This window comes from Teleopsis dalmanni, chromosome 1 (genome assembly GCF_002237135.1).
Source record: "Teleopsis dalmanni isolate 2A chromosome 1, ASM223713v2, whole genome shotgun sequence".
Lineage (NCBI taxonomy): Eukaryota > Metazoa > Arthropoda > Insecta > Diptera > Diopsidae > Teleopsis > Teleopsis dalmanni.
In genome coordinates this window covers 33,951,680-33,976,852 of record NC_051846.1, presented here as the reverse complement: position 1 = coordinate 33,976,852, position 25,173 = coordinate 33,951,680, and the positions used below count along the sequence as shown (strand labels likewise).

Genomic DNA, 25,173 nt, shown 5'->3' with positions numbered 1-25,173 from the left:
ATTTATTGTCACAAATCTAGTAAAGTGTTGTTAACACAGACACAAATGCAAACACTAAAACAAATTCACTAACAAACAGCACACAAACACACACACAAGCACACTCAGTATGCCATCAGGATGCCAACAGGCATTGAATACAATGAAACGTTTTTATACATTTTCTATGTAATTCGTATGTATGCATGTAGTTTTTGTTGTTTTTGTTAGTTATTCTACTTTATTTTATTTTATTTTATTTTGAAAAAGTAAATTATCATCTGTAAATGCTTAAATTTGTAAAGTAAAAAATATGTATCTTAACGTAGAGTGTAAAGAGTCTGCTGCTTCATACATTGTAATATTGTTAGTGAGAATAAAAAGGATAAATCGTACATTTCCGCGCTAAAACAACATGACAAAGATCCTTGAACAAAGTGCCTGGGATGATTTAACTTAAAGTAGAAGCTTGATAATACTAACACATTGGAACGTCTCTGTAATTTGTTTGTTTGTTCGTTTGTTTGTTTGTGTTAGTGTATTATCCTCGCGCGCTTGTTTTTTGTGTTAATAAGTGTTGAAGGGGGTAAATGGAGTTCAGTAGAAATTGCTACTGAAATTGGAAGAGTGAAAGTGTAATTTTTATGTCTTATTTGTTTACTTTACTTTGATATATGATATGTCCTCATATAGTATACGAACGAAAGTTCTTATAACGAAAGTATTAAAAGGTTTCTATTTGTTGAAGTGCAAATTAGAAAGTATTTCAAATATCTTTAGAGAAAACACTTAAGACGTAAAATTATTTCAAGTTTAATCATTCATTAAGAATGATTTTATGAGAAGAAACAAATTATTTCCTATTCTTGTATAGTTTTTAGTTTGAAAATTACAACAATTATCAATATAAATTTTTTCTTGCCGAGAGTGACGCGTCTTCATGACGAAAGGAAACTATTTAAAAATTAGACGAATTCGAATAGCAAAGAAAATACAAGGACAAAAATTATATTTAATTTATTAAGATTTGGCTGACAATACAACGCTGTTACGAGTATTGCCAAGTACTCATCGTCAGTGGTCTTGTCTTTTCTTTGGTATTCGAATCCGTCCAATATTATAATTATCCATTTTATTTTCAATTAAATAAGTTGTAGATTAGGCCTTCAATACAGACGCCGCTGATAGTACAAATAATTTTATTTTCCATAACAAGAAATTTATTTCGAACATAAAACAGTGGTGACAGAACGCAACTTTTTAAATCCAAAAGAAATTTTTTTACCAAGTAAACTGATGGACTAATGATATTCGATATCCGATACTTATCTAAAACAGCCGATATCTCAAAATGTTGTTTAATTAAAACATCTTCTCTAGATTTAAAAAATTTTCGCACTATTACTACCATTCGTTGATCGAAATAGATTTCTTATTATAGGACATAAATTTCTTAATTAAATAGTGAAATAGGATATTGATTAAATATACTTTCAGTCATCGTTCCATGAACTATTGCTACTCTATTAATCTATTAAAAACAGATTTCTTGTCATATAACATAAAATTTTTAATTAGAAATTCTTTTTGAAAGTATAAACCTCATTTATACAATAATTTTAGTTAATATCGATTGTGTAAACCTTGGACTAATATTACCTATTCATTTTTATGTAAAAACATATATTTCAGATTTAAAAGGTAACCACATATTTTTAATAAGGTGTCTTTGATAATTTGCAGAGGTTTCCGTTATCACTTTATTATAGTTCTTCAGAATTCTGTGAGTACATTTTTGAAAGAATTGAACCGCCTTTCGTGTAAAGCCCAAATATCTGCCCAATAGATAGGTGCTTAATGATTATTTTTGGCAGGGACCGTAAATGTTGACAAATTAATCCAGCTATTTGTATGTGAGTGTCTCTCAGGGAATAATCGATTAAAATAGATATAAAATTATTGATTTTGGTTTTATCCAAGTAATCTTGTTATCAAGTCTATTTTCTAGTTATTATAGATGATACTACTAAAATGGTCCATTTCCTCCAGTAGAGCGATAAGGCCTCAATAATTTTTTTAAATTTGGGTTATTTCAGGATTATAGTGCTTCAGCTAGCTCAATTTATTCTTCAAGTTTTTGCTGGCGCAGCAGGTTCCTCGCTTTGTTATCTCTCGGTTGTCTAAGCGTATGACCTATACACTTCCACTTTCTCATTTTTATCGCATCTTCTGTTGGTTTTTGAGTTGCTCGTTTTCGCATGCGTTTATTTGATAAACGATCCGGCCACCATGTTTTCAGAATTCTACGTAGACACTTGTTGAGAAACACTTACATTTTTCTCTCTATAAGTCTGGAGAGCTTTCATGTTTCACAGACGTTTCACATATTTCAGATTTCCACATTTGTGTTGAAGATGCGGAGTTTGGTCAGTGTTCTGAGTTCACTGGATCGCCATATGTTGTTCAGTTTGCCAAACGCAGCTTTCGCTTCGTTGATCCGAAAATCTACATCGTCATCAATTTCGCTCTCATTTATCACAATTCTTCCCAGAGTTTAAAGAGTTTAAACATTCAATATCTATTCCACAATTTACATGCAATCTTACATTTTATAGATGGTGCGAGTAACTAAAGAGTAACTATCTTTACTTAAGTGATCTAGTTTTGTTATATAGTTTATGCTTTAATAAGAAAGGACCAGTATATAAACTTTGCAGCTGATACTTTGAAAATTAATATTTATGTAAATATATTTGCTTCAGTCAAAAATTCTCAATCAATTGACAGCTGAATACTGAGTAAAGGGAATACGCAACTGGCGCAAATAAATTAATTTCAAAATGTTGTTTAATAGAAGTTAAAAGTTAGTATGTCAAATGTAAATTTAGAATACTAAGAACCTACATTTGCTGAAATAATTGAAACAGTAAAGTTAGTACAAAGTAATATGCTGAACAAAAGTCTAACAATACGCTGAAAGGCAGATTGACATGCAGCACGTATCCAAGTTATAAAAGTTCAGCGGAATTTTACTGCTTTCGTTTAACAGTTTTTAGGGTAAATTGCTCGTAACAACAGTGGCTGAAGTGCAAAATTTAGTTACATAAAATTTAATGCATTTTGTGAAAAGTGGATCCTTGTTGCATACTGAATTTCTGTTAAATGAATTTCTAGAACAACGCAACACAACACAACACTACACAACACATCGCACCACAGCTCAGCACATATGCATTAGCAAATACTGAAACCTAAAATATTATTGCAATTACAAAGCAATTTCACAAACTTTTGGCAAACCAATCTGCATAACCGCAACATGTTGCCAGGGTCTTTTAAAATTTCAGCTAACGACTGAAATCATCGATATCCAAGGATATTAAGTGTTGATATACCCCACAGGTAAAATGAAAGTTCGTTAATATTAATTACTAATAGTAATTTTAATAAATTGACTTAAATGTATCTATCAAGGTAAAGTTATATGAATCTTCAATTTTAATTATTAAAATTTTATGATGAGATTGACTTAAGTGAATTTATTTTCTTAATATTTTCATAACTATTTTAAAGTAAATTAAATTTAAATAATAATAATAAAATAATAATTCTTTAAGTCTACTTAAGTACATATTATATGTGCAAGATATAATTTTCAAATACAAAACGTTGGAACGGTTAACATTTTGAGTTCTGTAAGTTTATAAAATTAGTTCATGCGTTACTACACGTTATTAATAGTTACTATTAAATAGCAATTTATAGACCACATAGTATTATTTCTCTCAAATGATTTTTTTGTGAGTATACTTAATGACTACTGGCATTAATAGTTAAGCAATAATAATAGCTGGAACAGATGCGATATTAAAAACATCATTTGCTACTAAACTATATTAAATTTTAACATTAATTTGTACGAATATAACTAAAATAATAAAATAATATGTTATAGTTAATAAAATTTAAACATTATAACATTTCGAAACATAACAACAATTTTTTTTAATTAAAGATACATTAAATTCCAACGTTATTCTAGTTTTATTTAATCGGTTCACTAGACTCAATTTCTCTCAATGTGTATAGTGGATTGCAATAATTATTTGAAAATTATGTTATAATACTCAACTTTTTAGTAACATAAATGAATTGATTAGCTTTCGGTAGAAAAACAACCGAAACATGAAACATTAGGCATAACTCAGTTTAAAAAGATACAGCTATGCGTGTCTCAAAAACTGAGCCTCTAAGCACGTTATTCTTAAGTAACATTGCGAATAATAATTTCGCATAATAATGAGAATAAAATATACAAATTTTAACTATTCATACTGGGATAAGTCAATTAAAGCCAATCATACCTTGGAATATAACTGAAAAAATAAAATTGAAAATTTGTTTCAAGGATTAAAAAATTAAGATTTTAAAGATTTTAAAGAATTTTCCTTTTTTTTGACATAGCTAAAACAGAGTACTCTTTGAATACAAATCTTGATATCCATCAAGATTTCTTCCAGCTTTCATTGCGCGCAAAAGAATTATTTCATGTGGAATTTTAGTTACCAGAACAGTTTAAGAGCTTTTCTCCAGCTTTAGTTTTGGATTTTTTTCACAAAGGTTGTTTGCTTTCATTCAAGAGTTTCTCAGTTAGAATCAGAAATTAACGTCTTATTATGTTTTTTATGTTCCAAATTAAACATAAGAAAGTGCTCCGGCTAGAAAGGTGTTTGATTCGGTACTCGCAGATGGAAAATGGGGTAGAGGATTGTCTTCGGTGGAATGACAAGGAGACCAATGATTGGGGGGCGCTCAGTACTATTAACTAGAGACAGCAAATAACTAATCGGACTGGCTGGCGGAGCCGCGGCCAAAGAAGACTCACGTCTGTAATGGCCAACAAAGTAAGTAAGTAAGTCACTAAGAAAGTGACTTGAGGTCTTATATTGTTTTAAACAATTATTTATTATTTAACATTACCAATTATTTTTATTTATACTACTAATGCAATCAGTAAATTTATATTGAAAGCTGTAGTTAATTTGCTACTCAAGTAGCACAATTTTAGTTCTTTCATGTAGATAAAATGTGCTTATACACCACATTAAGATTCCCCTTCTCATATTTAGAGCATTCACTTCAAAATAATCTTATTTAATATTCTCATTTGTCACTATTTCCTACGCAAAATATTTATTTCTGTCATTCAAAATAAATATAAATAAACATATCCTTGAACCCAGTGTCGGGTTGTATGTACATAAGATAAAATTGCATGTATTCGTATCTATTCAAATCAAATTGTAGCCGGCATTGGTAGCTGTCAAAAAAGGGCAAAGCGTACAAAAACATGTCGAATGTGACGTGGGAATGTCGAACTGAAGCTGGTAAACTGTCAACATAGACAAGGAGCTTTAGTGGCATCTGACATGACACTTGTACGCAATAAAGTGTAACGTTTGAGTTAAAACTGTGTGAAAAGACAAGCTTTCGCAGCCGATTACTTGCCATGTTAATGACTCGCTATAAAATGCGGAACAGGATACTAACAGGATTAAATAAATATATTTACAATACTTCAAAAGTTATGACATTAAAAGTAAATAATGCAAAAATAGCTATAATTATTAAAAAAATTTAATCTTAAGCTCTTTATTATATGAATCAGAGCAAATATATGTAAGCACACAATATATATAATATGTAAATCTAAAGATGAAGTTGTTAGAAGAGAATAAATAACGTGACAAAAGGTCAAATAAATCTTCTTTCACATTAAGATGTCTACTTTAAGTAAAGAATAGACAAAAAATTAACTTCTCGTTTTTTTTTTTCGTTAAAAGAAATAAAATAGTAAAAGTGCTGAATACTCCTACAAACAAAGTAAAACACTAAAAACATTAGTACCGTCAGTAAGGCAAAAATAATATATAAAAAAATACTTTGTGCTCATATGATATAAAAACACATTAAAAACTTTTTATATCCTGAAGCATACGTGTAGTCTACTTGCATGTGTGTAGCAAAAAAGGAGTCCACCTATAGCGCAACAAAAACGCAGCACGCTGCCCTTGTGAATAACAAATTTTATAAGGCCCAGCATGTACGCTTGAGGTATAATAGGGGCAACACCTCCATTTCAACCCAACACAAGAAAAAAAAAAAATAATATAGATAAAAAAGGGAAAATAAAATCTAAAAAGCTGAAAAAAATCTAGTTAAAAAGGTAGTAGAATAGAAAAAAAATATATACTACAAACAGTAAAAAAAAAATCCTACTACGGCAAAAAGCCATTTAAAGCCAAAACTTCTTACTGGCAAAATTCAAATCCCAAAAGCCAAGGCCACTAGACCATTCGCCAAGGCATGAAAATTATTATTTGGTATTATGAAAATGTCTAAAAGTGGCCGTTATATTACTTATATAGACAAAGTTTTTTCTATTTTTGTGTAATCATTTATATTTTTGTCAAATTTTTTTTTTCAGCCAGCAAAGCAGACTATGTATCTCTACGACTACTTAACTCTCTTGAGTACTGAAAAAGTTTTTTATATGCATTTATAGGACGATTACGCATTTATGCTGAGACAGTTTCAAAAAAGTTGGCACAAAAAAAAAGATTTTTATGTATCATCCACAAAAAAAAAAATAAGAAAAAGACTTGGAAAAAAAATGGTGTGACAATCTTTATAAGTCTACCTTGAAGCAAATGGTCGTGAAGGACATATACATTCCTGGTTACATTTTCGTACACCAAATTAAGTGTGAAATTGAATAGAAGACTAACATATGAAAAAGTGCTGATGTCGCTGTAGTTTCTTTTTAAGGTCACATTTGAGAGATGTACGAGTGTAAATGATTCTATAACAAGGGCTGATAAAAATGTATTTCATGCTTGCTGAGAGAAATATATATTGAATGATTTTGGAATATGAAATTCTGCTATTTTGAATGACAGTATTTTGGAAAATTGAAAATATTTAATTACAGAATAGACTCACACGGTATGCAATTATAATGAAGGTCATTTGAATACAATTTATCTGCATAATTAAGGCCCTATCGGAGCGTAAAGGGTTGTAAGACCTTATTAACTTGCAAAAATCAGTATAAATTAGGAATAAACTATTTAAATTATAAGGAACTATAAGGATTAACCCAAAATTGTAGGAGATATTTTTTTTTTAATCTTAAATGTGTCAAAATACATTGTTATTCCTGAAAAATATTTTTTAATTGCAAAAAAAGCAAGAATATTTCCCTTTAGTGTTAAGATTATCGAAAATGTTTCCCTCTCTCTGATTCTAAAATTTATAAGCAGTACTAATTCAACAACTTGTCATGAAATTTAATACTTTGTATATAGTCTAAAATTAAAATACTTAAAATTGTGAACTAGTTAACATACCTTCATTTCATTAGCATTAATTCACAGTTTCTTTTCCAAAATTGATGAATTGTGATATTCTAAAAATTTGTCAATAATAATAATCATATGCCCCACATATGTACATATGCTTACATTTTTTTTAATAAATAATATACTGAACACATGACTGTTAATTATTATCTTTAATTACAGAATTTGTAGTACGTAAAACATTTTACCATTTGCCATCGATACATTTCATATTAGGTGAAAACATATATTCAGCATTTTAATCATGCTTTATCATCTCTTATTTCTAATGACTTCAAATCCAATCCGCCCTCGTCACTTTTCGTAATGACAGGCTTTGCTTGCTACTTTAAGTAATGAGTATGTGTTTTCCCTTAGGCAATCAAACATTCTAATGGATTTTAACTAAAATAAATGATCCAGGCAACGTTTGAAAACACTTTAATACCTAATAACGCACTTCTAAGTATGCATCGAGCCAATCTAATTTATTGTAGCAAATCAATTAAGCAATCGCTAGAGCAGAAATTATTGCTTCAAATAATTTTACGTAGCAGTGCGTACCACGCACCCACCTACGTAAAAGATTACACTCTACACACTCTACACACTCTACAAACTCTACATCGATGCGCTGCAGAGGACTTCACACAGCCAATACTCACATATATGCATACGTATAAGACTCACACAAGTAATTTGTAAATCAATCAAAGTTTTTGAACTTACCCTATCGCCCTTTTCGCCAGTCATGCCAGGATCGCCACGTTCGCCTTTCTGCCCAGCTTGCCCTCGTTCACCAGTCCGTCCAACATCACCTTTTTCACCTGCGGAACCTTTTGGTCCTGGCGTTGCACTACGTAATGAACCCATCGAATTGCCCATTAAGGATTCCTATATGTGAACGTGAATGTGAATAAGCGAATGTGGGCGTGTGTGTATTTGGTGTGTGTGTTTGTGTTGGAGAAAAAAAATTGAAAAGAAAATATGTTAGTAATTTGGTTGTTAGGCAATAATTTGCTGTTTAAGGATTAATATAGTAATCCTATATATTCGAGCATTTCATATCCCTAAGGTCACGTGATAAGCACGTTTTGATAAATGTTTTGCTATTTTAGTTTTTATAAATTTGTTTACATCTTAAGATTAAAAATTGTTTAACCCTTATGTGTGCATGCTTTGCATATCTAAATATTTATAAATTTATTATAAAGTCCTTAAAAACCAATTTATTAAATATTTACTCTTTTATATTATAATTTTGATGCATAACTCACTTAAGTGAATGCAAATGTTAAATAAAACTTTTACTTTTATTTTTAATATTGTATAAAATTTTAATTTACATTAAAATGAGTTACATTTGCTCTTTTTTTCCCAAACCTCAAAACGCATAACACTTAATGTATGCCAACAAATGGCCACGGATAGTATCTGTCAGATACGCTGTGTGTTAGATGGGTGAATCTACGTGTTACGTTCGGTATACGTACGATTGTGTGTGTCAACTGTGTATCTATGTGTGCACGTTTATTTGTGTTATTTACAATACTAAACATTATGGCTGAAATGTAAATAGAAATCACGCACGAGTTGTCATTCAACTGTCAACTTGCATAAAAATTGTGACTGATTGATTGAAAAATAGGGCAACCATGTGACAGATTGACTGTCTATTCCTACCCTGCATACTGACAACTGTAGGTCTGTGTCTAGTTTCTTTTTGTATATATGTAGGTCGCTATCACTGCTTTCAATATAAATATACACTTATGTACGTGTGTACAAGAATATATAAAACACATATGATTTATGTATATCGATTGGGAATTAAAGGCAACAGTTGATGGTATTTAAAACTTATTATGGAAAAAATTAATAAAAAAAGCAGAAAATATCAGTAACAGCAAAAATGCCATTAAAATGATGGAATAAAATAAATGACATTTAGGCTTTTATTGTTTTAAATATTTTTCGCATATATTTGTTACAAATAAAAAAATTCCACAAGTCAGCAAACCAATTGACACACATAGTTTGATTGGATTTTTTGAAATGAGTGATCGAATCCAATAATATGGCATACTACATTAGCCAAAGCTTTTAAGAAGCATGCACATGTATGACATGATATCGATATTATTAAAATAATATTATTTTTTATAAGTTCAGAAAGTGAAAAATTCATGATTTTTTATTCAAAAAAAAGAAATAGTAAAAAAATTGCTTGAAATAATAAACAGTTGTGGTTGTAAGTTAACTTTTATTTTTCTGCGGCTTATCAAAAAAATAAGAATAATAAATAATTATTTAATAAACTTTATAGTGAACTTTATATTTTTAATTTTTTATGCTTTGGAGTGGGATATATATAAGGAAATATTATGTAATTTAAGTTTATATCTATATATTATGTATATATATATATCTTATATATATAATTCTTCTGTACGTGTGTTGACAGAGAACTCCTCCTAAACGGCTGAACCGATTTTGATGAAATTTTTTTGTGTGTGTTCAAGTGGATTCAAGGAAGGTTTAGATTCATAATTTGGCCCACTGGATAATGTCTTTTTAATCAATTTTTTATTTTTTGGTATCCATATACATTTATATTAAAAATTTAAAATTTATTCATGCTTACTTTAATTTGTTTAAAAACTTTAAAATCTCTAAAATGAATTGTAAAACTGACGTTGCATAGCTTAAGTGCATTTAAATTCCGCAGCATAATTATAGGTGAGCCAATTTTTAATCTTAAGTTATGTAGTGGTATTCCTGGTAAATCCAGCGAATTCAAAAATTCAACACACAAAAAAGAAGAATTATATATATAAAGATATAAATATCGTACAAAAAACAATGCCACGTCTTCGTGGACGAGGAGGAAATATTGGTCGACGGACTCGGAATTCATAATTACTCCAGAACCGTCGGTTAAATATATCGGCGAAAATAATGAAGATGTAAGAAACCAGGATACAATTACACGTGCTAATGAAAGTCAAGAGCAACGCAACGAACGCCAGGAAAATTAATTGCAAGGGGAAACAACGTTCGCCGGGTTAGCTAGTATATATATATATATATAAAATAATATTATAGCATTTGTGTAATTTGTAATAACACTGAAAATAGTCTACGAAGTAGACCCAAATATTTGTTAATGATATATATTACATAAATTAATCATTGTAATATTTGTATTTAATTTAAAGTTTGTTTTTTATTTAATAAAAGTTATTATATAAAAATATAAATTTAAAACCACAACCTAAAACCCGGCAAAATTTAAAACATAAAATAATATTTTAATCTTAATCAAAAGAAATGAATTCGTGTATATCGCAGATTTTATAAAATTTAAAATTTTTTGTAAAGATTGCTTAATTTTGTAAATACAATAACAAAAATTAGAAATTAATTTTTAAAAAAAACTTTTAAAAATAATTTTAAAAATGAAAAATAAAAAAAAATATATTAGAACTTAGTATATTCTCCGAAAATTCAGTTATTGGATATATAGTACACACGTGCTTAAAATAATTAAAAAATTAATACCATCCTGAAAATTATTTTTTTCAGTAAAATTTAATACTGAATCTAAATAAAATATAAAAAATGAAAATTCTCCAGATACATTCAGTTAAATTTTTTTTTTGAAATTTAATGGATAATATTAGTTTTTAAATATAAACAATCTTATTTATTTAAACTATATCTTAAAATTTCAATCAATTATTTTTAAAACACAATAAATTTCGAGTTTTTATCATTTATGAAACCTGAGATATGGCCCTTTAAAAATGTGTCTGTTATTCTAATTGTGAAAACCCCATGGGTCTATATCTTCAAGAAAAAAAATTTCAATATATTTCTAGAGATATAGGTCTTCTTATTTTATGAAATGAGCTCATAAAAAAAATATCAGCCAAATAGGAGGTGATGAGGTAATTTTTGGTCAAAATCCGTCCGATTTGTAAAAGAATTATCTATATGTATTGTTATTTAATATTTGACATATATATTCTAAGCCAGATAATTTACAAGTTTATATCATACATGAAAAGTGATTTGACGTTTGTTGCCATTATTAAATTGAATAAATCATCTAGAATGACACAAAGCCTAGATATATAAGGTGAGTTCGAGTTGTTTTTTTGTAGGAAGTGAATTGACATTAAAAATTTTAATAAATAAGAACAGTTAAGAACATTAAAAAATTTTATAAATAAGAATAGCATAATGACAGTAAAATAATCATTCTTAATGCACTCAGGTATTGTTTCAGTTATTGCGAAACACCTATTATTAGCCATTATGTTTCAAGTATTGCGAAACACCTATTATTAGCTATTATTTTTCAAGTATTGCGAAATACCCATTATTTGGATATATCTATTCACGGGTTTTAGAAATCCGTTCAATATTGTTGAACTACATGTGACAAGTTTAGAATGCTGAATCCTTCAAATTAGAATAATGGACTTCGTGGCTTAACCGAACGAGTCTAAGCTCCACAGAATTTACGTTATTCAAATTTTAAGGGTTTTGTTTTTTCTTCTGATTTTTCAGAGAATCACAATGAAAGGAATCAACTATAGTAGTTTTTAAATTATTATAACTTTCGTACTATTCTTGTTTTAATGGACATTATTATATATTATATATTTTAATATTATTTTTTGGTATCTATAGATATATATTTAATAACTTATTACAAAGAGGTACTGTTAATGCTACTCCATGATAGCTAAAGTGAAATGGAAAATTGAACAATATTTTCTTGATAATATTTTTCTCTAACGAAATAAAAATACTTTCTCATGTTACTTTTACTTTGCCTTTAACCTTGATTCGAATATTTACAATATAACTACCTTAAAAGAGTATTATTTATTTATATATTTATGAGATAGAAATTTCAGTATCTGTGTGTATATATGGTATGGAGTATGGTAAGTGTAGTTAAGTTTATCATTTAAATTCTTTTGACAAATTGTGGTTTTTACTGTTGCTGATTTCTTGTCAGAATTGTTTCTGTCAAGAAGATTTTTAAATTGCATTTCAAAAATACAAGTTAAAGATGTAAAATGAAAAATGCTTTCTCTATGAAAATAAATAACCATACTTCGTTCTTACCAAAATATTGCAAAACATTTTTAAACTTATTTTATACATTTCAAATACCTTGAATGTCCTGGTAGGATTCCAATTAATCTGTTTTATATGATTTTATAACATTTTATGTAGTTTTTTAAAAAAAATAAGTTTGCGTGAAATTATATATAATCAAAAATATTATTTATTTTGTTGAATGTTATATGCAATAAGAGTAAATAGCATATATTTATTATTAAATTCATAATAAAAGGTATATGATTTTTATAATTTAAAAATAATAGTAACTATATAAAAATTTATATAAAAATTGTTCTTGTACAATTAAAATTATAATATAAATATAACAGCAATATTTAATATCACAATGAATAAATTATTTATACTTTTATATTGTGTAATAAAAACTTTTAATATTTTATAATGATTATTTCAAAAATCTAAAATATATTTTTAATATATCTAAGGTTTAGATTTGTGATAATGTTGTGAAAAATATACTATATATAAGACATATAGTACACTAGACAGGACTTTTCTTTTAAATAAGAACATTATCTTCACTTTCTTCTAAACTTTGAAGTCATCATCAAGATATTAAAAACGACATATTCCGTGGTATTAAAATTATTATCAAAGTCCAAGAATTTCTTTTAAAATTAATTCTTGATATAAGAGTTTTCTTCTTTAATGTTAAACACGTTTTTAGAATTTTAATCTGTTATAAACAGATTATTTGTCTATAACAATAAAGGGTTTGATTACCCTTTTCATTTCTAATTTTATTTTATTTAAATTGCCTAATTTAAATTAAATTAGAGTTCTAATGAGAAAGTTATTTTTCAATAAAAATGCAAATTTTATGCACAACCAAAAAAAAAAGTGCTTGTAAGGGGATCGATTTCACTATCAATTCAGTTATAAAACTTTTGTTTTATACAAGCCTATTGCTTAAGTATACGTTCTCTTTCCTAATAGCCTTGGTAAGTATTTTTCAACAACAACCTAAAAATCAAAATCGGTTAGAATATAAAAATCAAACCATACCAAATGGAAAAAAAAAGAAAATTACCAAACCTAAAACCAATGACCGTGCAAAAAGTAAATTAGCATCACTCCTGAAATGTGGCTCTTACCATATCGCACCCATCTCCATCCAACAAATAAAACATTATTGCCGAATATGCTCAACCGAACTTAACTCAAATAATATAGAATGAAAATGAGGAAAATATAAAACGGAAAAGCGTTGGAGAAATCATTTCTAATTTATTTGCTAGCGAAAAAATTCACGTTTTTCATGCTTCAACACTTTTTTCTCAATTTCATGAAATGCTACCAACTTTTTTCACATTCAACTTTTTATTCATCCTCATTCAGGTCCTCTTCATTTTCATTTTCATTTCTATTTTTCTTTTTTGTTTTTTGTGTTTTTCTTCCACTTATTTTCATGTTTATTTTCTTTATTTTTATTTTGGGTTTCTTATTGAAATTCTACCTTTTAGCAATTCGACAACTTTTGTTCGAAAAAGTAACTATATCTCAATAACTTATCCGTATGTATTTGTAAATATGCATGTTCGTAAATTGCTCATCAAGTGTGAAATAAGTTTAAATCGGTTGAGGATGAAATGAAACTGCAGCGCTGTAATCAGAGTTCACAAGCCCATCATGAATCCCCTTAACATTTGGCTCCATAAACCTGAAACGTTTTTACATAAAACGTTGGGAGCTTCAACAACATTTTTAGCTTTAATAGACATCGAAATTGCTGCAATTAAACATATTTCCGTTTTCTCTTTATGGCGGAATGTGCGCATCCATGTCATGTTAGGTTCTATAACCTAAGCGCCGTATCTATCGTTCGGAGCACTCATAACGGCTACAATAAAATATGTTCTGGTAGAGAACTGTTGTTGGTCCTTTTTTATTTTCCGGTTGTCTACAGGAAAGTGACTTAATGAATGGCGGCAAGTGTGTTTTTTCAAGCAATATTTTTTATTACTCTGTGCTGTAAAATTTTTATTGTCTTGTAGAAGTTTTAATTTCATTGAAATGATTTGTGCGTCGTGTACTGGCATTAAAATATAAATGATTTTATCGGTTTAGATCTTTTGATAAAATAAAATAAGGAAATAAATTGAAAAGGATATAGTGGGAAAATAGTTATTAAACTAAAACACTGTTATATGTTGTTTTATCTCACGTACTAAAATCCAAATAGAGTAATGGAAAAAACCGAGTTAGTTATAAAGTTTCTTAAAGCTATATGAATGAGCAAGAATTTTTCATGAAAAAGGTAAGCTTCTAAAAGAAATTACAATTATCAGCGAAAAACTCATGAATATAAGATAATAGTTGAGGAAACGTTACTTCAAAGCTTTCGTGGAGAAACTGGTCTAATTACAATCCAAGATCAACTGAACTTTCTTTAAAGCTTCTGTGACAAATCTTTGAACTGTTGTTTCTCTTTTCTGTAATATAGATGGATGGATTAAGTACGGTAAGGTACCTTAAGGTAAGGTAAGTATAAGTTACGGATACATTCTTTCTATTTCTATTTACGCAATTTCAAAACTTCTCTGGCCTATTGATATTTAATGTATATATATAACATACTCAGAAAAATATGATCGAATCACATACTAGATTAATTGACCTTACATTTTAGCTGATGTGGTAAAGAACATATGAAAACCAACATGTGGTATGGTTGAACCAAGATCATGCGCCAAGTAAGAATATTTTGCTTTGAGATTAATTCAAGATCTGGTTATATCAACCAAACATGTGGTATGGTTGAACCAAGATCATGCGCCAAGTAAGAATATTTTGCTTTGAGATTAATTCAAGATCTGGTTATATCAACCAAATTATTTTTCTGAGTGTATTTATATGTTTATATATAATATGCTCTATTATATTTGAATTTTATTTATTAATTTGCGCTGGCAGTTCTTTTTACATTTCTTGGAAATGCTCTGTCAATATGCAAATTTCCATCCAGGATAGAAAAGTAAAACACAGATCGTGCATCGTTCTTAGAAGTTAGAAAGAACTGACTAAAACGATTTGTCCAGCTATCAAATTCATACCTTTAAGGCGCTATAATGTGTTTCATTTAGTGTAAAATAACAAAGTTTAAATATTATATACGTCCAATAATATAACATTGGATAATGTTATAGTTACACTTTCAGGGGCGATGTGTGAGCTATAGATATTAATGGATTTTTTTTATATTTTAGAAGCAACTTTTGCACACTAATACATAACAGCAATAAAATTAAAAAAGCTAGGTATAATAGGTTTTTCCATCAGTTCTATTGTTTCAATAGAAAGGGTTTGTCTGATATGATATGAATGAGATCATTGTTTGAAAGTAGTGAATATTTTTAGTTTCATTATTTACTTGTTATAGCTGGGCTTTGATATCGTCAAATTAGAGAGTATTGAACTATTATCTTCGACCGATACAACGATATATTATTTTAGCAATAACACAATTTCATAGCCATTAATATGCTAATGAAATACTTTCAGTATGAGATGAACTTTCTTGAAGCCTGTTAAACTTAAACTATCTTGAAGCCTATGTTGTGACTATAGTAGTTGACTATTTTATTCATAAATTTGTGGAAAATTTTTGTTTTATGAATATATAATTTTATAATACATTCGTCTGCATCTACCGGTCCACAAGTACGACTAATAGATTTAAAATTAATAATAATTTGTTAATTTAATTTTTCAGTTCTATATAGACATTATGAAAAATTCTATAATTAGCAATTAATGAAGTCCGAAAAAACTTATTTTTTATAATTTAAGTTCAAGTATTAAAAACATATAAAACAAAACAACTGCGGCAATGTTGCTAAACAATTGTCCTCAGTTATCCTTTTATATTTCGACACAAAGCACTGCACGTATTACCCTCCGTGGTTGGAATGCCTATTGTATACATTGTTAGCGCTATTAACGTTCGCCACAATAAGGTCCTAATGTGTGGCTAATATAGAGAAACAAGGCAGAACAATAAACTAAACTATTTCGAGCTGTTTTTTAAACATTATTTTCAATTAGAAAAAAGGGGTCTATTTAGAAAGGCCACAAAAGCGTTCACAAACAATAAGATTAGTACAGTAGGCAACCTTTTGTTGAGCACACACAAGCTTTCTTTTGTACACACTTCAAGGTATGTGAATGTGACAGGGCCTATGGAGTTTTTTTTTTCATTTCTTGGTGACATTATTAAGTAAAGTCACAGTTCGCACAGTAGAACAGTGGAAATAAAATAAAATTAGTTTTGAGAACTGTCACATTTGTCGCTTGACAGTTAAAGCCAATTTTAATGCAGTAGACAAGTCAACAAAAACCATTTTAAAGACAAGAAATTCACCCTAAAATTCTATGCGTTGCTCCAAGAAAGGTAACCCTTTACTTTCACGTTGGCATACCTTAAATGTACATGACACTTACACAACTGTTACAAGGCGATAACGATAACGCCAGCATGCGGTGCACGCTAAAAACTGCTGCGTCTGCCAGAAGCCAGCCACAAGTACGGCAAATTATGCTGCAGAAGCAGAAACACAACCATGTCACGTGTAGTTAAGGAGCGGTGAAAGTAGCGGTAATAGCGCTACCAATGGGTTGAGCGCTAGCGCTGTTGGTAGCACTGAAACAGCTACTTTAGTGTTTTGATGGTGGCAACGACAGTGGTAACATGCCACCGCGCTGATAATAATAATTGCCACAAGGCGTAAGTAACTAAATGTTGGAAATTCGTGCAGGACGTCACACCTAAGGTGGTACTAATGCTTAGTCTACTAGTCTACGCTGACTGGTAGTAAAATTGCCACTGTTGTTGCTCCTGGCGTGGCGTATTTTAGGCATTTACTGAGTGCTAATTTTTTATGCTTCTTTTTGTTGTTTAACTTGCGCCTTTGCGGTTACAAGTAAGATTACATTGGGCAGATAGTCAGCCAGTTGGCATTTTAGATATTCGCAATGAGCATATTGCCCACAGGAAGGAAATTAGTTAAAGCAAATTGTTTTTGCTACAAGACAGGCACGTCATTTATTTTGCAAGCGAAGGTTGCAAACTTTTCTTCGTGATTTCAGACGCGAAAATTTTATACAAAACTCCACGTCAATTTGAATGCAAACAAAAAAAAAAACTAAAAAATATAATATATTTTTTTTTTTTTGGTCAGAGTTTAAAATTTTACTACGTTTTCGCAAAGTTCATTAAATTTAGCCTTGACAAATTTTATTTGCTCAACGTGTACAGGTGTAATCTTAATTTTAATTGTACAAGAACAAAAAGTCTTTAATGATAAATAAAACAAAATTTATATCAAATAAAATATCTTTAGAAAATAAAACTTAAATATTTATTTAAATGACATTGCACTTGTACTTACATCATAATTCTCTGGTAAACCAGGTGAACCTGGTGGTCCGGGCGGACCCATAACACCAGGTAGTCCATCAACACCTGGTTCACCTTTTTGTCCCTGCAGACCTTCGGGACCACGAGGACCAGGATCGCCCCTATCGCCGCGGTCACCTTTGGGACCGGGGGCACCGCGTTCACCTGGTACCCCAGTAGCACCCTGCAAGAAAAGAAAAAAATATATACAAAATAAATTAGTAAATTGTTTAGTTGTGTTTGTTTTTTCATAATTCTATTTTGTTTTTTATCTGCAAATTTAATTAAACTAATATTTCACAAAGCTTTTAGCAAACATTTTAACTAAAAGTCTACTCAAGCGTATATAAATAATTTATTTTTCACCATTTGACACGCCCTTTCTAGCATTTTTGTGCGCTAAGAAGTAAACACAATTTATTTAAACCTTTTAAATAAATAGAAAAAATAAATAAATAAATAAAATTATAAAACGAAATACTTAAAATGGTGCGTGTCCTTTGTTGACATTTTTCCTTCTTGCCACTGTTTTTTTTTTTCGGTTTTATTTTTGTCCTTGTCGTTTTCGTTTTCATTGTCGCTGTAGTTGTAGTTGGAGTTGTGTTAGAGTAGTACGAGTATAAAATTAATTGCAATAAGTAAAGGGATTAGGGTGGCAGCACCGGAATTTCCGGTATTTGGCAATATTTCATCAACAACTACAATAAAAATGTTAAGAATCATAGGAAATGGTTGGGCAGTAGGAAATGCTATTTGTTGTTGTTATCGGTGTTGTTCTGTTATATTTGTAGTGATTAAAGATTAAAGGCGTTTGTTAAGGAATTTGTAAAATGTAGGCCCACAAGGTTCTTACCGCTAACAAATAAAGGCTTTGTAAATTGCATTACGGCTTACCGAAATGCTTTATTTTCGTTTTTATTTAATTTTTTTCTATTTTTTGTGTATGTTTTTTTAGCATAATTCGTTTATTTTCAACCTTTTTGCATGGAACGAGGTTAGTTGTAAGTGAATTGTTGGTTAGATAACGATTTGTTAATGGAAATGGATTTTTAGCAATAAAAAATACTTTTTTTTTAGCTATTTTTGTGAAAATATTTTATCGATGGATTTATTTTATATACTTTGTTTATTTCAGAGAACAAACCGTTTTTCGTTTGATATATTGAAAAAGGCTGCGTTCCACGGGATGCTTTACAACATAAAATATATTGTTTATATTAAATTTATTTAGAATAAATTGTAACCAATAGAAATAAATTTAATTTAATTATTTAAAAAGTGAATTTATTTTATTTTAATCACAATTAAATTTACTAAAATAAAAGAAACAAAAAATTATATGATTGACGGTTTTTTGGCTGCCATCGGCAGCAAATGCAATAAACTTAAATAAATTATTAAAAATATTTTGAATTGACTTAATATTGTCCAATGTTATTATTTTAAAATAATAAAAGTGGTGCTTGCTATGCTTGAGTATAATTAAAATGATTAAATTAGTTTTTGTGATAGTTTTCGCACAGCTTAGGTTATTATACCGGCAATCCCAAGTGATACACTTAGGCCTAAAGGTCCATTGTGCAACCATATTATTAGACACCCAAGGATTAAAGCCTTTAGAACTTTCGGCGAAGCTTATGATGCTATTCAAAGGGATCAAAAAAGAAAGATCCTCAAAACGGAAAGTCCTTACTCTCACTGCACTTAGTGCGTTGAAATTTTAGTCTTGCTTTGATGCTGCTAAAAAGGTAATGAAACCAATATATGCACAATATTTTTCTTCTTTTCTTTTATCATTTTTAATATTTTCTCTTTTACACTTACACAGATATTTTAATCGTAATGCCAAAACTAAACAATGAACAGCGAAAGTATGAAACTTATATGTAATTTATGAATACCAGGATAAATGTTAAATCACTTCTCCAAGTATATTTCTTACTTTCTAAATCACACACAAACAAGCGGAGTTCATGAAAACGAGTTTTCATTTTGTAGAATTCATTAAGTGTACCAAGCCTCAAACATTAATGTACCTCAAAATTAATTAATTAATTCTCAAAAAATACTTAGTATGACCTTAGCTATGTATAAATTGGAGGTATCTGCTAACCTGGTACTGCAACCGTAAAAAAATTTCACAAGAAAATATATTCTATAATCAGATAAGACCTAATATAGAAAGCTTTCCATCAATTGTTCTAAAACTATTCAAAGTTTTTAAAAAAAAAGTATTAGCAATAAGAAAGGAAAATAGTATGCTATCAGAAACTAATCATATAAATACAATTCGTTATTCTTTCGAATTGCCAGGTTGCAATTCAGGCTTTGAATTTGGACATAACAACTGTTTAATTAGATGTTTGGGTCGCAAATAAGAAGAGATTGACCAAAATAGAATTGCACTTCCTGATAATTTAACTTAATACCAAATAGCTGTGATTGAGACTCAAATGAATATAAAGTCACAATATTAATCTTGTCCTTTATTTATATAAAGTAGTGATAGTTATTTGATCAATAATTCACCAATTAATTTAGGCTATTTCAAGAAAAATTAAAAAAAAATGGAAATAAAAAAGTTTCTAAAAATGCTCACGTCGATAGACATTAAATATAAAATAAAATCAAATATTCTAAAACAGTTGTTCATGGATCGAAGGGCCTGTATGATGCCTACAGATCGATAGACATTAAATAGACATTAAAATCAAATATCCTTAAATAGCTGTTCATGGAAGGAAGGGTATTGCAGCCTATATGACGACTAGAGGTCGATAGGCATTAAATAGACAATAAAATTAAATATCCTAAAATATTTGTTCATGGATGAAAGGGTCTTGCAGCCTGTATGACAACTAGAGGTTTACGTTCCGGAAAAAAATCCAAAACAGGCATTAACGCTGATAAGTAGAAATAAAAGTGATGCTAAACCAAAGACAGTTATTACTGTTTGCTGGTATATTGAATAGCAGTCGACTGAAATGGAAATCTCATATAATTTTTATTCCAAAAGCTTTATCAAACAGAAAAGTAGACACTAGTTTTTATATTTTCTATATATATACAATATTTCGATGCAGTGAATAACAATCTAGGTAAAAATTAGGAGCCAGCGAAAGCTAATACGAACGATCATCAAGAGAGTTAATATCAATAACCTGAAGGAGTTCTTACTTGTTAGTAAAGTAAGTATACTGAACGTTCTTTGTTGGGGCAATGCAATCTTTTAAAACCTCAAAGATGGCGTACCACACATCGTTCATCGTTTAAGAATTCGTAATACAAACGTATTAATTTCTTATTTAACATGCCATGTCCCAAGAAGATATTCTTCTGAACTGATTTGTTTGGTTTTATTTTTACACGGTGTCTACACGAATGCTTTGTCTTAAAATAAATAAATTGTTTAATCAGAATGGTGTTGAATTATATTATGATACTAAATTGGGTGCATACACTGCTACAAATACTTTGTTATGGTTGTTATCTCATTGTAATTAGTGTTTATTTAGGCACACATGCCGCAACAAATCTTTCATTATGATTTACATTTCATTTTAAATTAGTATTAATTTAGGCATATACACCGCTATAAAACACTATTATAAAATGAGTGTAAATCAAAGAAATAGACTAAATAAATTGGTATCTTACAACTACTCAACTTAAATAAAATCATTCTATACACTAGACAAAAATAAGATTTTTATATCCAACGGTTATACGTATTCTGTCTGCGAACACTAAAAACTTGGAAGTAATGTTTTGGAAACTTGGAAGTAATAATTTTGTCAAAGTTAAGCCAATGTAGAGCCTGGGTTATATTTATGATAATCATAAGAACTTCATTGGTATATATCCCAACACATTTTTTGAATTAATTGCGTTAATGTAAATAAAGCCTTAAACAGTAATAATAATTTACTTAACATAATTTTGATATCAAATCTTAAAGAGGCTGTGTTGTGGTAGACATAATTTTAAAATTTTTTATTTTTTGTATAATGTTTCCCCTTTATACTGAAGTTCCTTGCCCTTTAATATCTTTTATTTAAAAAACAACACACTCGCATGAACCAAGCGACAGTAAAAAATGTTGCACATGAGCTGCATTAGATTTGTGCAGATTTTACAAGATTTTAATGTTGTATTTTTATAAAAAAAATTTGTTTTCTAATGTTTTGTTTTATTTTTACCATTTTTGTGTGTTAAACGAGTAGAATTTAATACAATCTATGGTTATGGAAATAACTCTACCAGAATCCCCAAAGAAACAGAGAAATGTGCAAAAATGAAAAAAAGGAATCACTCTGGTGCTGTTGTACTTTTCTTCAAAGAATTTCCGCTATCATAAGGATTTTGTGCACATCTGATGCAGAGCACGACTCCTGGGCATGATGATGGCAGTTGATATCAGGTAAAAATAACATAAAATTTGTAGAAAAACGTAAAAAAGAGCAAAAACTCACAAAAAAGGGGATAGCGAAACCTCTGATAAAACGAATCTAAAGTGCAGCAAAGATATATGTATCTTATGTGTGCGCATAAGTGGCTAGATGGGCACGGGTATGGTAACGTGTACTTACGGAATTGCACTTAGCTAAAAGCTCGCTTTACTATAGTTGATAAGAATATACGACATAGAAGTCTATATTATGCTGAAGACAGCTTTACGGGGTGTATGTGTGCGTGTTATGGTATAAGAGGAATATATTTCTGCGAGAAACTGCATTCGTAGGTGCTAAAATTGCTTTTCATCTGCGTGACACGATATGATTTGTAGACATTTTAATGCGGAATTAAAAATATGTAAATTTTTATGTACTTCAAAGCAAACATAAACACACACACACACACACACATACACACAGATTAAAGCAGAATTAACTGTCTGAAAAAGAAATTTACTTCGTTTTCTTCACACTTCGTTTTTTGTAAGTTGAACATTTTTTGTGCTTCTTTTTGGCACTAATATCATTTTAGGTGGATATAATATCTTCAACATGACATGACACAAACTTAAATGAAAAATAAAATAAGAAATAAGAAATAATAGATAGAAACAAACCATAAAAGCGAAACATATAGAAAACAAGTTAAAAGAAATGTAATATAGCACTCTCCAAAGTGAATATGAAATATGATCCTGACGAAACGTTGCTTCACCAGCACAAATAGAAAAACTCGCATTATAATGGGAATAGCAAGGAACATGATGAGATAATATTGCAACATGTACATTCATTCATGTGGCGAGATACGATATGCGTCCATGTGCGTGTGTAGATAGATTTCGGTTGGTGTTGGCATTGCTGTTTCTCCATTTATTTCTATTATTTTTCATTTATATTGTATATATTATATGTACACAAAAATGTTCGGAAGTGGCGGGTGTGAAAATATTAGTGGCAATTCCACACAACAGACACAAATAGAAACAAAAACTGTTGTTCCTAATGATGTTGGCGGATAAGCAAAATGAAAAATTATGCTCTTCGGGATTTTTTCAATGGCTTTTGTCTTAGATTCAGTATTATTTAGCAAAATCCTGCACGAAATGAGAAAAAATAATATATAATCTTTAAGTCCGTAAATAATGCTCATAATCTTGTGTGAATGCCGTATGAGTGTCACTAATTGCGTTATAGTTTCCGCCGCTTTATTTACGTGCACAAGCACAATGATTAAGGCCTCTTCTCTGCTGAAATATGGCGCTGGGTTTAAAGGTGAATGTCCGTAAGTGGAGCGATTATCAGTGCTCACAAGTTCATAGTTTTGAAGTTGTACAGTTGGCACATATCGTGTAAATGATTTGAAAGAAAATTATATTAATTTAATAATAAGAGGTTCTGTATAGAAATGAAATGATTTTAGAATGTGTATGAATGGTGGTTTCTTATCATCATAACTTTAGCGTAAAGGTTAGTAACAATATATTGAAATCTGTAAAAATACTCTAGAATATAACTAGGAGCTATATAACTCTTTTATGCATTTAGACTTTTAGAACAAGGATATAGTGATATAGATAATGATATCGATAGAGAAAACAACACAAAAGCATGCTCTTGAGTTCCTTTTAATTAATTTTTATAAAATACTTTTAAGAATAATATTACATAAGGAGTTTTTATAAAAGTAGTGTATTACAACAACAAAAATTCATTGTATATTATTTTAATTAATTGAATTTTTCAAGTATTGCCAAACACCCATCATAAGTGGACTTAAAAATAATTCATGTATTTAATTATTTGTAAATAATTTTTTTTTGCGAAATAATATTACCCAAACAAAATTAATTTTAAATTAAAGTTTAATGATAAAATCGACATTAAAATAAAAAAAATTATGATAGTTTATTTCTCAAAATTTAATTTAAAAAAATTTAGTAAGCATAGTATACGCAATAAATAAAGTGTATATCATATTACATTAAAAAAATACTTCTCAACGAACATTATTCTCAACAAGACATTCATTATTGAAGTCAAATTTAATAATTACTTAATTGAAGATAATTACAATTAGAAATCAAAAATGTATATTTAGTGGTATTTAGTGTATATTTAGTGGTATGAAACTTAATTCAAGAGTTTTGTAAAACTAGATTTAGTTGGAATTTAGTGCCTGTACGTAATGTAGAAGTATATGTGAAATTATTTTTTAACACTTTAATCATAAAAAAAATTTAGTGATCAATCAAAATCAGAAACAAAAACTTAATCTCTTTGCAGTATATTTTTCAAAATTTTATTTAATTGAAATTTAGTCCATATACGTGACACATTTAGTATAACATAAGTAAATTTTTTACAAATATTTCCAAAAATAACGCAATCGGAAAAATTTTATGATTTTATTGAAATTCATGATACCTGAATTTTAATAAAAAATAATAAATGAAAATATTTGATATATGTTTTAAGCACTGTTTTAAATAAATTGCTAGTTTATTAAAAACTAAATATAAAAAATTACAGACACCCGAACCATTTCTTAAACATTTCTAAAATAACAATTATCTTTACAACGAAATAAATTCATTTATTATTTAAAGAGTCTAAGAAAGGACCACTTAAAAATTAGTCAGAAATTAAAAAAATGATAATTCTTAATAAAATCTTATTTTAAAAAACATATTCTTGAATAAAAATTTCATCAAAATCGGAGGTGATGAGTTTTAAAGCCATTCCGATTAGTTTGCTGAACAATTGACTGGAGAACATATCA

General features: G+C 29.0%; 1 protein-coding gene across 1 annotated transcript in view; it reads right to left on the bottom strand.

The window, feature by feature from the left end:
• Positions 1 to 25,173, bottom strand: part of LOC119679362 (collagen alpha-3(IX) chain) — a gene marked incomplete in the record, with an annotated part of 240,003 nt that overhangs the window by 191,008 nt on the left and 23,822 nt on the right. Inside the window, 2 exon segments of the mRNA XM_038091674.1 lie at positions 8,109 to 8,273; positions 17,930 to 18,121. Of these exon segments, the coding sequence (XP_037947602.1) occupies positions 8,109 to 8,273; positions 17,930 to 18,121 (357 nt within the window).